Genomic DNA, 14,245 nt, shown 5'->3' with positions numbered 1-14,245 from the left:
TGTAAAACCCTATTCTATTGGATCTCAGATCATCAAATGTTATTAAATTAATTAATTTAATAATTAAAAAACTGTCTTGTAATATAAATGTTATAATTTAAGTTTATATCTAATTATAACAAATGAAGTAAATTAATTATATTAGAGCCATTTTTAGAATTTTGTAGGATTTTGTGTTCAAATCCTAATGGAATAGGATTGTATATATATGTTATAAAAGGCAATTTATAATAAAATGTTATAAAAAGATGGATTAAAAGTAGCAAGATACTTCATGATTTCAATTTAGTAATTACATAAAAGTAAGGTTTTGGATTTGGATTCACTTAATTTGATTGGTTTAATTTAGATAAACTGTGGGATAAACCTATTTGGCTTATTTAGATTTATTTGAATCCATTTTATGTAAGACTCGTAGTCCTTATAGACCTTGTAATACAAAATAATGTGCAGGTTTAAAAAAAAAAAAAGGGGAAGGGCCATAGGCCTACTAGACAAAACTGGAAGGCTGCCGTGTCGTACGAGCGATCATTTGAAAATTCAACAGGTGATCTCTATTTGGAGTCCACATCTTTTTTATGCGTTTTTTCGAAAGAGTCAACATTTTTTTAGCTGCAAAATCAAATTGGACTTCTTCGGAAAAAAGAAAAAAAAAAAAAAAAGAGTTCACATTTCAATTTCGAGTTCACATTTCTTTGAGCTATTTATTTATTGCTTAACATAAACTTTTATCACAATAATTAATGGACTAGCTAAGGGATGTTGTTTTAACATATAAATTAGTTAAATTAATTTATAAATTTTAAAAATAAATAGACGTTTTGTTTACGAAAATTTAAATAGGTTTTATTAATTTTAAATTTAAAATCGTTATTTTCAATTATACATAAGTATATAGAATGTACGATCTCATATAATCTCAATTAGGTTTATAATAATTTTAAATTCATATTATAGCATTCAAATTAAAAAAGAAAAATATAAATTTTAAATATATATATTATTTTATCTTTATAATTTTAAATATTCATACTAGATAGTTTAATTTTTAAAAATATATAAATATTTTATTGATTAATTTTAAAATAAAAATAAAATAGTTAATTTTTTAATTATTTAAAAAATAAAAATAATTTATTATTTAATTCACATAATATAAATAAATTTATTTATTAATCTTAAAAACACAGATATTATTAATAAAATTTTTAAAATATATTAATATATTTTTTAAAATAAAGAGAAATGAATTTTCATTAAAAGAATTAAAAAGTAATTTTTTAAAAAATAAAAGTTTAGTATAATCCGCCAAAGCCCCAGCATGACACCGTCAAGTCGCCATTAATTAACCGAGAGATGGACCAGACCTCCTAACACCACGTTTTTTCAACTCTCGAGAATACGCCAACGGAGCCATTACTCGGTTTCCGTCATTTTCCCATACTTTCCTTATTCATTTTCCCTTTTCCAGCTAACTTCTTCCATCTCTCCATCTCTTTCTGTATCTCTCTCGGGTATATAAATGACCCGCCTTTATTTTATTTGTTAAATGATCCCTACCTAAATCTCAGATTTTGAGAAGGTCTGAGCTTTTTTTTTTTTTTTTTGTAATTATAATATCTGGAGATATGGGTGTTGATCTTGAATCTCTTTCGGAGGCAACCTCTGGTGCTATTGGCTCCTTGCTCAGTACGACGATCTTGTACCCCCTTGATACCTGTAAGACCAAGTACCAAGCCGAGGTTCGTGCTCATGGCCAGCGAAAATACAGGTTAACACTTTAAACCCATCTCTCTTTTTTTTCCCCCCTTCATTTTACTTGTTTTTTCTTACCGTGGCTTTGCTTTTCTTCGTTTTATTGATCTGGGTATGGCGTTTTTATGTCTCGTGATCACGATCCAGTGATCATGTCAATTGGGTAGATTCAAATTATGTGATTTTTTTTATTTGATTTGCAATAGTTTAACCTTTGGAGTTTGGTTGTACACTTACTCCTGCACTGAATCCGTTTTGCAAGTTATCTATGCGGCGAGGTTCTGTTCTAAGACAGTAGTTGTTCAATCAACATGATCAGGAAATTATTTTGTCTAAAAAAATTAAATTCTTCAAGTATGGGGCGTTTTATGATTGGGTGGAGCAATACCTTTTGGATTTCTCAGTGGAGCTAAATACACAACGATTCAACTTGCAGAATCCATGATCATGAGAGTAAAATGAAGTAAATGCTATCATTTTTATTAGGATGATTTTGGATTTACCAATTTTCTTCCTCCCCTATTGATTAACTTTTTAAAACTCGTTTAAGGGAACAGATGCAGTGTAAGGACTAGTGAAGGAAACGTCTCCATAAGTTGCCTGCTTTCAAATGTAACCTTTTTGATAAATTGCGTTGCAGCTAGTTTTATTTCATCAGATAAAGTGTTAATCGATTACTTTAGGCGTCCGTAGCATTGAAATTTTTCATTTTTTTCTTTTTCCTGTTTGGTATGGTTGAAACTATATTCTCTTATTCTGTTCTCCTTTTATATATATATATATATAAATAAAATTTTTTAATCTATGATTTGTTGATGGGATTATTAGCAATATTTATGCTTTTGATGTTGGTTCTATGGCCTTTTATTTTATTGTCGTGGATCGTTATTGTAAGACATAATTTAATAGTTTGTTTATTGTTTGTTTTGTGGCTCATGTAGGAACCTTTCTGATGTTCTATGGGAAGCGCTGTCCAATGGGCAATTTCTTTCACTATATCAAGGCTTAGGGACAAAAAATCTGCAGTCTTTCATTTCACAGTTTGTCTACTTCTATGGTTACAGCTACTTTAAAAGGCTCTATCTGGAAAAAAGTGGTTTCAAAAAAATTGGAACAAGCGCTAACTTGGTTATTGCTGCTGCTGCTGGTGCTTGCACTGCCATTGTGACTCAGGTGAGTCATTAAGTACCATTTTTCAAGTCATGCTTGAGCATAATCCAATATGTTAAATGCTGCAACTTCTCTCTTTAAAAAAAAATGCATGTTCAGTTTTAGGAATGAATTTTAGAATTACTAACTGCATGATTTACAAGCAAATTTGAACTTTTCCTCAAGGGATGTCCAATAGCAAAGAAGTGCATATCAAATCTCACATTATTTTAACCTTTTAAAATATGATGTCTTAGGCAGGTGAAGCACTAAACATGTACTCGCTTGTATACTTAATTTTTTAAGTAAAAAAAAATGTCTTTAGATTCTTTTATGTGATTGTTATTTGTAATTCAAACTTTTGGCAAATTGCTTTTTTTTTTTTTTAATGTTTGGTAGCAACAGAGCGATGGCCACTAAGTTCTGTAACTTTTTTTATTAGTTAAGTGGAACTTGCTTTCTTTTTGACCTTTCTGTTTGGTGCCATTTTTGTCAATCTCCTACTCTTTTTTTTAGTCTTTTTATTTTCTTTCCATGCATATTGAACGTTAAAGGTTTAATATTAGATTGTGTCTGTGTCACCGTATAGCCTCTAGATACGGCCTCCTCAAGGATGCAGACAAGTGCTTTTGGCAAATCAAAAGGACTTTGGCAGACATTGACAGAGGGCACTTGGAGTGATGCGTTTGATGGCCTTGGCATCTCTCTTTTGCTGACCTCAAATCCTGCAATTCAGGTACTGTTTCTTGGACTTGTTCTAAACCATAACAAATATTACTTCAAATATCCATTTTGAGGTTAATATTTGATTTAAGATATGAACCTAGCTGAGGTCAGATTTATCGTGTAATGCAGTATACAGTGTTTGATCAGCTCAAACAAAGACTTATCAAGGGAAAAGAAAATACAGCAGACAAGGGTTCCTCTGTAGAAGCCCTTTCTGCCTTATCGGCATTTGTTTTGGGTGCAATATCAAAGAGTGCTGCAACGGTTATTACATATCCTGCAATCAGGTGGGTGGCCTATCATCTTCAACTGTGCTTTCAATTCTTTGTAGATCCGATTTTCCAAATTGAGATATGTTGCATTGTCCATACAGGTGTAAGGTGATGATTCAAGCAGCAGACTCAGACGAAGATGAAAGTAAGAAAGGCGAGCGTAAATCCAGTAAAACATTGCCTGCAGTTGTGCATGCAATATGGAGAAGAGAAGGACTTCTGGGATTTTTCAAGGGATTGCAAGCTCAGATCTTGAAGACTGTACTGAGTTCAGCATTGCTTTTGATGATCAAAGAGAAAATTTCCAGAAGTACTTGGGTTCTCATACTTGCAATCAGAAGGTATCTACTGCTTTCAAGGGGAAGACTAAAAAGTGCCTGATAGCATTATTTCAATTGATGATGTGCTTTAGTTCTTTGTAAATAGTGTGGCTTTGTTAGATGTCAAGAAATAGATTTATGAGAGCCAGGTCAATTTCTCAAATCAATGGCGAATAATAAATACCCGAAACCGAAGGGTAACTGTTACTGAATCAGAGCTGCATATTTTATCCTTAGGGTAAGATATAGACTGAAAGAAATAATATGATGCGAGAATTCTTAGTATACAGAGGGACTGGTTAATACCTGTATACACTCTGACTTGCATTGTTTTTAATGCAGTTTAAATTTCAATTTATTGTCATTTGCAGTTGTAAATTCAAATGAACATGTATTTTGCCTTTTGCGGCAAATTGCCTTCAATGGATTTCAGGGGGAGGTTCCTCTTGGATGCTTGCAACTTATGATGCATTAGGGTTTATTTGGTTGGGTTAATTTAACTTAGAAACATCAACTTTTTAAGTGTTAATAAAATGGTTATATATATCAAAGGATTGCTTCCCTTCCAGCCCTTCTCATAAAGAACCAATTTTTTAAGTAGAAGAGTAAATAATGTTTCATATTGGATAAAAACGAAAAATAGCAAAGATTAAAAAGGAAAAAAATTGAATAATTTTTCATACTTAAGAGTTATTCTGCCAATTTTAAATTGAAAAAAAAAATAATGTAGGACTTGCTGGGGTTAGAAATATGTTTTTCTTTTTCCAATTTCATTAATTTCAAAATATGTTTAGCCGTGGTTGTTCAAAAAAAGAAAGTATTAATGTAAAATATTATTGAAAACCTTTAATTTTGTTTTTCATCTAAATTTAATATATCTTAATTGTAAGGATTTCAAAAGACTAAAGTAGTTTTTAAGGCTTTAGTAATATTTTAAGCATGAAAGAAATAATTTAGATTTTTTACTTATAAATTTATTAATAATTTTTACACTTTTATAGAGAGGAGATTTTATAATACATTGTAAGATATTTTTTCAAAAGTTTTTGATGTCTTGGAGAATTGATATTTTTTAAAAATAAATTTTTAGAAATTTTTTAAATTAATTATTCCTTAAAATAAATGAATAATCTCAAAATGCTCCAATTTTTACCTCGAGTACAACAAAAGAAGCCGAGTAAAATCGGCCAATTTCAGCCCATGTTCTTTTACTGTATGGGCCCGATCGTAAATTACGTTCCGTGTAACGGCGTTATAAAGAAGATCATGCGATCGGGCCAGTTCATCCGTCCTTATTATGCTTGACGCAGACTTCTCGCTTCCATGTAAGACAAATCATAAAAATTATATAGTACCAAATAAATTTTAAAAGAAATAAATAAATAGAAAATTAATAAACTCAACGCCCAAGCTTGCGAGCCATCGTCCAGCGATCAGAGAAAGAGAAAGAGAAGAGAAGAGAAAGAAACAGAAATCTTGTAAGGATGATGTCAGGCAATTACACTAGTATTGATAATCAAAAGGTCTCGGGATCCGTACCTGTAAGTTGCTTTTTGTCTCTTCTTATTCATTTTTTTAATGCAGGATTTTCTTGAGATCTGATCGTTTTCTCTGGTTTTACGTTGCAGTCTGTTCCAGATCCAGGTCACATCTCTGCCAAATTCTCAGGTACTATCCCTTTTCTGCTGAAATATCTGTTTCTGCCTCTTTTGTTTCGTTAGTTTTGGCCGAAAATTTATTGCTGTTTGGTAGCTGAGACAATGCAGGGATTTGAAATATTAAAATTTAGAAAATGTGTCGTTAGGTGAATTGAATGATGTGTCTAGTTTGAGGTGAGCTTGGAAAATGAACCTGAATGAAGTGTAGAGATTATAGGATGGTGATGTGGCTAATGCTAATTAGTGTATCTTTGTTTGATTTTTCAGTTTTGTTAATCTTCGTGTTTGTGATGTGATTGCTTGGCTATGCGGTTGCAGATTCGAATCTGCAGAATTTTCCTCCACCAAGTGCGCATGGGAAAATCTCCAGTGGATCTCGCCTTCCTCGCGATGCTGATGGTATACAATATGAATTTTCATTTTCATTTGATTTACTTTCGTTTTGGAAAAGCTAACACTTGGGAAGTGACAGTGGAGTTCTGAAGTGTTTGATGAACCAAATCAAAACACAGTGAGAAGTTGTGTAATTACAATGTCAATTGAAGGAGGTAATGAGCAGATGTTTGCACTGGTGCAGATACATTTTCAAAACCTGTTTCTGGTACTGATGAACCCCAGCAAAGTGGTTGGATGCGGACATTCACAATTGCTGCGTATAAACCATATTTTGATGTAGACACTATAGATGTTTTAGAGAGAATCAAAGATTCACTTTTCCCTTTCAGAGGAACATTTACTGAGAAAACTGCTGGCAACCCTGACTTGTGAGTTAACTCTGCTTGACTCATTTTATCTATTTGATGGATTATTTGATTGCATTAAACATTGAATATATCAGAAACCTTTTGTTCTTTATATTGATTAAATTGTTCATCCATGCTTTGTTAAGAAAATAATTACATAATAGAAATATTTTGACAATAGACGACATTGTGTTCTAGTGAGAAATCAGGAATGGATGTGTCCTAGAGGTACTATGAAATTGAAAACATGTCAATATTCTTATTGCACCATTTTGTGGTCGGCTATGATGTTGTCTAGATATTTATGCAAACGCTATAGGCTTCCTCTACAACAATATGATGATGAAAAGTGCATTAGAATTTTTATGGTCATATACAAATGATGCTATGGTTTTCGCATTTGGGTGCTAGTGTTTATAAATAGGTACCTCATCAAATGTGCCTATGAACTAGCTGTAGGACTTGGTAGATTAATGGTGCTTCATTTACCATTGACATACTTTTTCAGTATGGCCATATGCTTTTGTAACTGAATTTATATATGAATTTTCCCAATTATCGTTTGCAGATTCATGTATTTTTGTTGCTTTATTTTATGTTATGATTAAGTTGGTGTTTTATTCATGGTGGATTGACATTAGAAACAGCCTGCCATTGGACTTTGGTTGATGTGGTATGAACATGGGGCAGGGGCAGTTGGTTTAGATCCATGGTTAATACTTCTCAAGCACAAAATGGGACAATAATTGAGGCTGAAACTTGCAACATTTGTATTTTATTTATGCTTCGTGTCATAATTGTTTACCTGTTAAGACAGAACCAAAATAATTACTATCCATTTTATTCAAGAAAATGGAAGTTCATCTAGAAGCAGGACTGCATGAGTGCATAAGGAATTTATAATTTCAGTTGGGAGTTTTGTTTATATTACTTTCTTTATGCATGATTGTGTGTAGTGCAATTTATTGTGTGATCTTAATCACCTATTACTGCATGACAAATCTAGTGGAAGGGTTTAGCTGCTGTTATAAATAAACATTGGATGGAAAGCAAAATTTAAAGGCTATAAAGATGATTAGGAGTTTTACTTGGAATGGTAAATTTGTGCAAAGTAGATGGCATGAACAAGATGCCAATGTATTGCCAAGATTAAAGGCACAGTACAGATTGAAGAATTTCCTTAAAAAGTTTCTGTATATGAGCATATTCTCCCTCAGGAGTGATATTCCTTTCTGATAATTGTCAGCTGTGAGGTTTATGAGTCCCTGACATTTCACATATGTTTACTTATGAACTGTCTAGATGCTACTTTATAATATGCCTGTTATCTTATCATCTAATTCTGATCCTAGTCAAACTCTTCTCCTTTAAATGGTATAATTAGCTTTCTTGAGAATGCATTAAGTTTTGATATTTAAAACTTAGTCTTTCTTCTCCTCCTTTGAAAGATCCAAATGCTATAATTTTCTGTTAACTAGTGTGTGCTATGACAATGACCAGAATGTTATACTTTTTTATCTACCTTTTCTGGTACTTAGCAATGGTAGTTACTAATTCTAGCCGGTAGTTACAAACCTAGTAAACCCACTACATATGATGGATCTACCTTCTCATTTGTCCTTTCCCCCTGCTTTCCCCTTTTCATTTCCTTTTAAGTAATAAATGTGCCTTAAATTTCAATATCTGTGTAGGTATGGACCATTCTGGATATGCACTACTCTAATCTTTGTGGCAGCTTCAATTGGCACTTTCGTTACCTATCTAGCACACAAGCTGAAGAATAAAGAGTGGGATTATGACATAAATGTGGTGACTTGGTCTGCTGGTGTTTTTTATGGCTATGTCACCATTGTGCCTCTTGGTTTGTATGTGGTCCTTAAGTACTTTTCTGTACCATCAGGCCTTGTCCAGCTGTTTTGTCTCTATGGTTACTCCCTATTCATCTTCATTCCAGCATTGGTAAGTTTTCTATTTGCTGAGAATTCTTGTTATTTCTTCAGTTTACATTATTTTGACAAAAATGTTTAGACTAAGCAAAAATAGAAAAAATTATTTCAGGAAAGTTTTATTTTCAAATAATATCCATAATAGAGATTTGACACCTTGTACAACAGTTGAAACATAGGTTGGAAGAAGTCACTTGTGCTGGAAAATTTCATGGAGACAATTTTGCTAACAATACATAAAACTTAATAGTTAGGTGTGCTCTTTTAAAAACGTGGTGCTCAAGTTTATGCAACATCTTTGTAATTGTACAGCAATGATCCTCAAAAGATAGGTCTCATTAACAGATTTGTTCTGGCAGTAAAGTATTATGGTAACATATTAATTTAGAAGCAAATATGCTTGAATTTTTGAAGAATGGATGGAAAGAGACAAATGTTACAACAGGAAGGATTGTCAAAAAGTACCCTGGAGAAAATTCTGATATTGAATTAGTACTTTAGATAGAATTTGTGATAATTTAGCATGCTTGTCCTTCATGTTTAAATATTTGCCACACATTTGGAAAACCTATGTCATATTGTGAAGAGTAAGACATGAGAATAATAAAATTACCCTGCTTCTTTTTAGCAATTGAAGATCTCATGAATGTTGGAGTAGGGATTAGTAGTGAACTGAAATTTTGTGTATTTGGTTGCAGTGTCTCTCCATTATTCCCTTGGAAATTTTCAGGTGGGTGATTGCAGGTGTGGCAGGTTTTATGTCAGCAAGCTTTGTGGCACTTAATCTACGAGCTCATATCATGTCAGCAGGTGAAAGGTGGGTTTTCATTGTAGCTAGCATCTTTCTGTTGCAGCTGGCTTTGTCTGTGGTTTTGAAGATTTATTTGTTCACTGTTACATTTTAAGACTAAGCTATTATGAACAGTTTGTAGATCACAGGGAAAGTTATTTTTTTGGTCATTTTTGGCTTTACATTCTTCCAATATTTTGCCAATATATATATATATATTGTTTCAATGATTAAAACCCTCTTGTGTTCATTTATTTTTTTGGAAATATAATTCAAATGATTGTCGTCTCTTAAATTAGAGGCAACATTTGCCGAGTTATGATAGTGCCTAATGCCATCGATTAGTTTTGTTGCTGAAACAACAGCACAGTTGTGGTGTGCCTGCCCTGCCTTTAACATGAGATAGAAAGAAAAAGAGTTAGGTTATGAGAAGAGGATGATCCTTTTGATCCCACATGATGCAATGTTCAAGTCTTTCTCATGAATCAACATGGGGCCCGGCCACGGTTTGGGTCTGGAATTGGGCCTTTAGATTTGATTAGATCTGATTTTTTTTTCCGAATTAAAATTGCAATAAATTAAAATTGAAATTAAAATTAAAATTAAAATCCAATCCTAGTTATTCAAAATCATTGATAATGAGTCGTGTTTCATGGGTTGGCGTTCATATCAAACGTCAGAGTTTGATGTGTCTTTCTCTGAGTCCTTAAAACTTGGATTTAGCAAAGGTGCGATTCTAATTATTGCACTGTGTTTGACTTGTGGACTAAAAAGGAAAAACAACAGAGCTCGGAAAGAAACGACTTTGATATCCATCCGAGAACAGGAAGGTTGGAGAGAAGAGGAGGGAGAAAGAAGTGTGAGGGCAGAAGAAAGGGAATCCGCTTTGGTAACATTTGAAGAGGAAGATTTATCCCGAGCGTTTCTCTTTACGTTCTTTTATTGGTTTCCATTTAGGTTTGTTTTTTGGAACCTTTATTAATCTTTTTGGGCAGAGGAACGTTTTTTTAATTTTGTGGTCATTGTTATGGCGCTGTATCCCTACTTATTGTCGGTTTAGCCTTTGATGTTTTTTAAAAATTTTTTTTTCTTTATCCTCATTTTAAACATTGATTGTTCTCTAGAGAGGGATTGTTTTCTAGCGATTGGATTTTGGGATTTGTATATTGTCTCTAGTTTGCTTGATCAACGTTTGTTGGACTAAATGTGGACCGGTGATAATCGGCGCTGGAGTTTTGTGTTTGGCTCCTTAAGGTGGCTCTCTGGGTATATGAGACAGAGAATGCCAGGAGCTAGTTTGTTGTTCAGAAATCCTGATCAGCGAGACATACAGTGATCCTGTGAAATCCTATTTCTTCTTGCATGGCTGTTTTTGGTGGTTTCTCTTTTTTAATTTTGATTGGGTTGTTTTTAATTTTATCTGGTTTGGTGGTTTCTCAGTGAATTTTCTATTGAGTGGTGCCTTTTATTTCGTTGTGAAAAGAGCACTTGACGGAAATGCGAGGAACGACGCTTTCGCTGATCCTTGTGGGATGTGGCGTGATCGGTTTTAACATGAAAAAATATTTTATTTGTATTTTGAATTAGCCAGCTTAGATCTTTGCAAAAATACAATGAATTTTATTTTTAATAAAAAAATGACTTGATAACATGATTTTTCGCTTTTCAAATAATTCTAAACTAGTTGAATGTTATATATTTGTAAAAAAAAAAAGTTGGGTGTTGTATTCCTAATTCATAACTATTTTTATTTTAATTTTTGTAATCAAAATATATTAAATTTTGTTTAAAATAATTTTAATAACAGCTAATTTAAAATATTTATAGCGTTGGTTAATGGCAAAAACTGGCCTCTTGTATGCAATCCTGACCTCAAATACAAAGTGTTTTCTTGCTATGAGCTGCCGGCAGTGTGCAATTCCACAATATACTTCAAAGATAATTAGAAGATATTCTTATTATTTTTTTTATATCATTATATAGGACAGAAAGAATCTAAATTTGAATCTAACTCTGCCAGATTGATAAATATATGTTTTCAGCAACCTAATCAAATTAAGTTTAGAAAAAAAATAAAAGCAGTGAAAATTAAATTCTGATTTACTAGATTGCAAAATAAAAAAAATTGACCAATTGTCTAATTTTAAAATTTTTTTTGGTGACTAGCTTCTTTCCTTTCTTTCTTTTTTTTTTTTTTAAATTTGATTTAAGATGGTTCAAATGCTCATGGAGCTAGAAACCATGAGTTAAGGTAGGATTGTTGTGTATCCCATTTACAAAAGGAGCATAAATTAAAGGAATAAACAAATCAACGTGATCTGCAAGCTACGTTATTTAATTATTTTCTCCTACCTACATAAAATTGAGCATACATGTTCTAAACTCAAGGGGAAGTTTTCAGTCTTGTCAAAACTAAAAAATAAATTTATAAAAGAAATGAAATCACTAATTTTTAAAAATAAAAGAAAATATGTTTTAATAATAGAGGATGGGAAATTTATTTATTTAATATATATCATCCACTAGAATACCTGTTTCTTTTGACTTATGTACTGATAGCTAAGTAGATTAGGTCGAGTCTTTCCACTAGCAATTTTACTGGTTGAGTTTCATGACCTTCAGAAATTTCCAAGCAACAATTACAACTTTGAAAATAAGTTCATTTATTGTCTTTTCACCGTTAAAAACATCTAATCTAATTACTTATTTATTACTTTTATAATATATAAAATGATATCAAAAATAAAAATTTATTATTTAATTATTATGATATAATAAAATTAATTTATTTATTTTTATATTTTTAAAAATATATTAAATAATCTATGATTTTGAAAATTCAACTAAAATATTAATCTATATCCTGAGTGGGAGAGAAGTTAATGGTATCAATGTTAAAATTTAATAGAAAAAACCTTTTAATTAAAATTTTAAAATAAAAAAAACTATTTAATATAATTTAAAAAATATAAAAATTAATTACTTTTTCTCCTCTATAAAAATTAAAAATAATAATTTTTATATAAATAAAAATATTTATTAAATTTAAATAGATATAACTCATTTGAAAATTAGTTAAAAAAGAGGAGTATCACACTCTTTTACGACTAAAATTTTATTCTAACACATGGATATTATGTTCAATTTGAATCAAATTTAACTCATATTAAAAATTAATTTAAAAAAATATTTATAATTCATATAGCGTGCACATTACTCTTTTTTATAGTTAATTTAAAATTTAATAATTATAATTATAATTTAAATTTATATTTAAAAAAATTATATTTTTTTTCGTGTAATTAGTTAAAGGTTTTGTTGAATAATAATTTAAATACAATGTTTAGTATATTTTAATTTAATTAAAATATAAATATTTTAAAATTAAAAAAATATTATAAAAAGTAATTCCTTATAATCATTGTTAGTGATTAGTGAAACTGTTATAACTATCAAAACAGTTAATAATTATTAAAATAATCAATATTTTAAAATATAATCAAAATAACATGTTTAGTAAAATTAATTTATAAAATAAAAATATGGAGTAAATTTAATAATTAATACAAGAAATTAGGGAGTAAAATCACGTAATTAATATATAATTCAACGAGGAGTCAGAATCATAGAGTATAAAAGTATGCTTAATAAGTAATTAATTTTTGGATGTTAGTCTTAGGAAGGTGTTAATCCCCAGATGATCTATCACTATTCCTTTCATTTGGTATGAACAATTTTATAAAAAAAAAAATTTAAATAAATTTTTATAAGATTAATTATAATTTTATTTATATATAATAAAAATTTTTAAGTTAAATTTTTTATTTAAAACAAGAGGATATGAGTTGTAATAATAAATGTGAATTTTAGGACTTGGTTTCTATTGGATTCAACTTGTCCAATATCTCTCTAATCATTTTCATCATTAACATTTATTTATTTATTTATTTTCAGTTTCAAAGATATCTAACACTCAAAGTAATTAATTAATTAATTATGAATGTCAATGCAAAAATTTCTCAATCCTCATAATCATTTCACTTTAAATCTTGATTCATATAATGTATATCTTAAATTTTGCTTAAGAAATTATTAATTTTCTTTTAATAATTTTATATAGATATAGTTAAAGCCTTCTTTATTTATATAAGAGTAAAAATTATTTTATTTATATATATACACAATAAAATTTTGTAAATTATTTTATTTTTTTAACCTGCAAATTAATGCTGCTAAAAAAACAGTAAAATTTACAAAAGAGGGGTTAATTTTGTAGAAGCAGCTACTAACTAGTCAAAGAGTGAAATATTTCTTCATTATGATCGCTAATTTTATTATTCTGTCGATACACAAATTTAAATGAGAGATCGAATAGTTGAAGTCATAGAAATAACGACGATAATAATAGTTATAATATTTAAAAAAATAAGAAAATAGAGTTAATCGAGTCTTGAAAAATATATGAAATAGTTACTTAGAGTTTAATTATTTTATGTTTGAAAAAGTATTAAAGAAAATAAAAGTAATAATTGGGACAGAATCTGAAGGAAAGGATAGTGGTAAGAGATGGACACAAGTATAAAATTGAGAAACCCAAATCACAACAATCACTAACTTATAATAAAATTCAGAAAATGCATGAAAAGCCATATGGAGAGTGAGCAAATTAAGAAAGATACAAACTTTCCATAAAATGCTCCAAAATCATCACAAACAAAAACATTCTACACAATAATTAAATATATATATATATATATATGCCTTTCAATATCAATATTTTTTATTAAGTGAAGTTGATACTTTCATATTTATTAATAGCTCTATTTTTTAATAAATTAAATTAAATGTAAATAATATTTAATTTTAATTCAATTAACTGTCTCTCT

General features: G+C 30.0%; 2 protein-coding genes across 6 annotated transcripts; both read left to right on the top strand.

Annotated features, from left to right (window-relative positions):
* The first annotated feature begins 1,386 nt into the window (after window positions 1–1,386).
* LOC110623707 (peroxisomal adenine nucleotide carrier 1) lies at window positions 1,387–4,682 on the top strand. The gene is made up of 5 exons (XM_021768724.2): window positions 1,387–1,771; window positions 2,697–2,928; window positions 3,494–3,640; window positions 3,760–3,917; window positions 4,004–4,682. The coding sequence occupies exons 1-5, from the start codon at window positions 1,629–1,631 to the stop codon at window positions 4,281–4,283; spliced, it is 960 nt and encodes a 319-aa protein (XP_021624416.1). The 5' UTR covers window positions 1,387–1,628; the 3' UTR covers window positions 4,284–4,682.
* Window positions 4,683–5,514: 832 nt separating this feature from the next.
* Window positions 5,515–10,745, top strand: LOC110622021 (protein YIPF1 homolog). 5 transcript variants are annotated; one of them, XM_021766359.2, is made up of 7 exons: window positions 5,515–5,763; window positions 5,851–5,890; window positions 6,148–6,279; window positions 6,353–6,644; window positions 8,315–8,582; window positions 9,268–9,386; window positions 10,134–10,745. In XM_021766359.2, exons 4-7 carry the CDS (start codon window positions 6,511–6,513, stop codon window positions 10,339–10,341), a joined length of 729 nt encoding a protein of 242 aa, XP_021622051.1. In that variant the 5' UTR covers window positions 5,515–5,763; window positions 5,851–5,890; window positions 6,148–6,279; window positions 6,353–6,510; the 3' UTR covers window positions 10,342–10,745. The 5 variants fall into 5 exon arrangements, with proteins under 5 accessions (XP_021622051.1, XP_021622047.1, XP_021622046.1 ...); XM_021766355.2 differs by having other exon boundaries at window positions 5,520–5,763; window positions 6,199–6,279; window positions 6,458–6,644; window positions 10,146–10,738; XM_021766354.2 differs by having other exon boundaries at window positions 5,520–5,763; window positions 6,199–6,279; window positions 6,458–6,644; window positions 10,134–10,738.
* The last annotated feature ends 3,500 nt before the right edge of the window (window positions 10,746–14,245 follow it).

Source organism: Manihot esculenta, chromosome 9 (assembly GCF_001659605.2).
Source record: "Manihot esculenta cultivar AM560-2 chromosome 9, M.esculenta_v8, whole genome shotgun sequence".
Classification (NCBI taxonomy): Eukaryota; Viridiplantae; Streptophyta; class Magnoliopsida; order Malpighiales; family Euphorbiaceae; genus Manihot; species Manihot esculenta.
This window is presented reverse-complemented; position numbering and strand designations above follow the sequence as displayed.

Coding starts and splice junctions, on each gene's coding strand:
- LOC110623707 (XM_021768724.2), top strand. CDS start 1,629: ATGGGTGTTGATCTTGAATCTCTTTCGGAGGCAACCTCTGGTGCTATT. Junction 1,772..2,696: donor CATGGCCAGCGAAAATACAG/GTTAACACTTTA, acceptor TGGCTCATGTAG/GAACCTTTCTGATGTTCTAT. Junction 2,929..3,493: donor GCACTGCCATTGTGACTCAG/GTGAGTCATTAA, acceptor GTCACCGTATAG/CCTCTAGATACGGCCTCCTC.
- LOC110622021 (XM_021766354.2), top strand. CDS start 5,707: ATGATGTCAGGCAATTACACTAGTATTGATAATCAAAAGGTCTCGGGA. Junction 6,280..6,457: donor CCTTCCTCGCGATGCTGATG/GTATACAATATG, acceptor GCACTGGTGCAG/ATACATTTTCAAAACCTGTT. Junction 8,583..9,267: donor TCATCTTCATTCCAGCATTG/GTAAGTTTTCTA, acceptor ATTTGGTTGCAG/TGTCTCTCCATTATTCCCTT.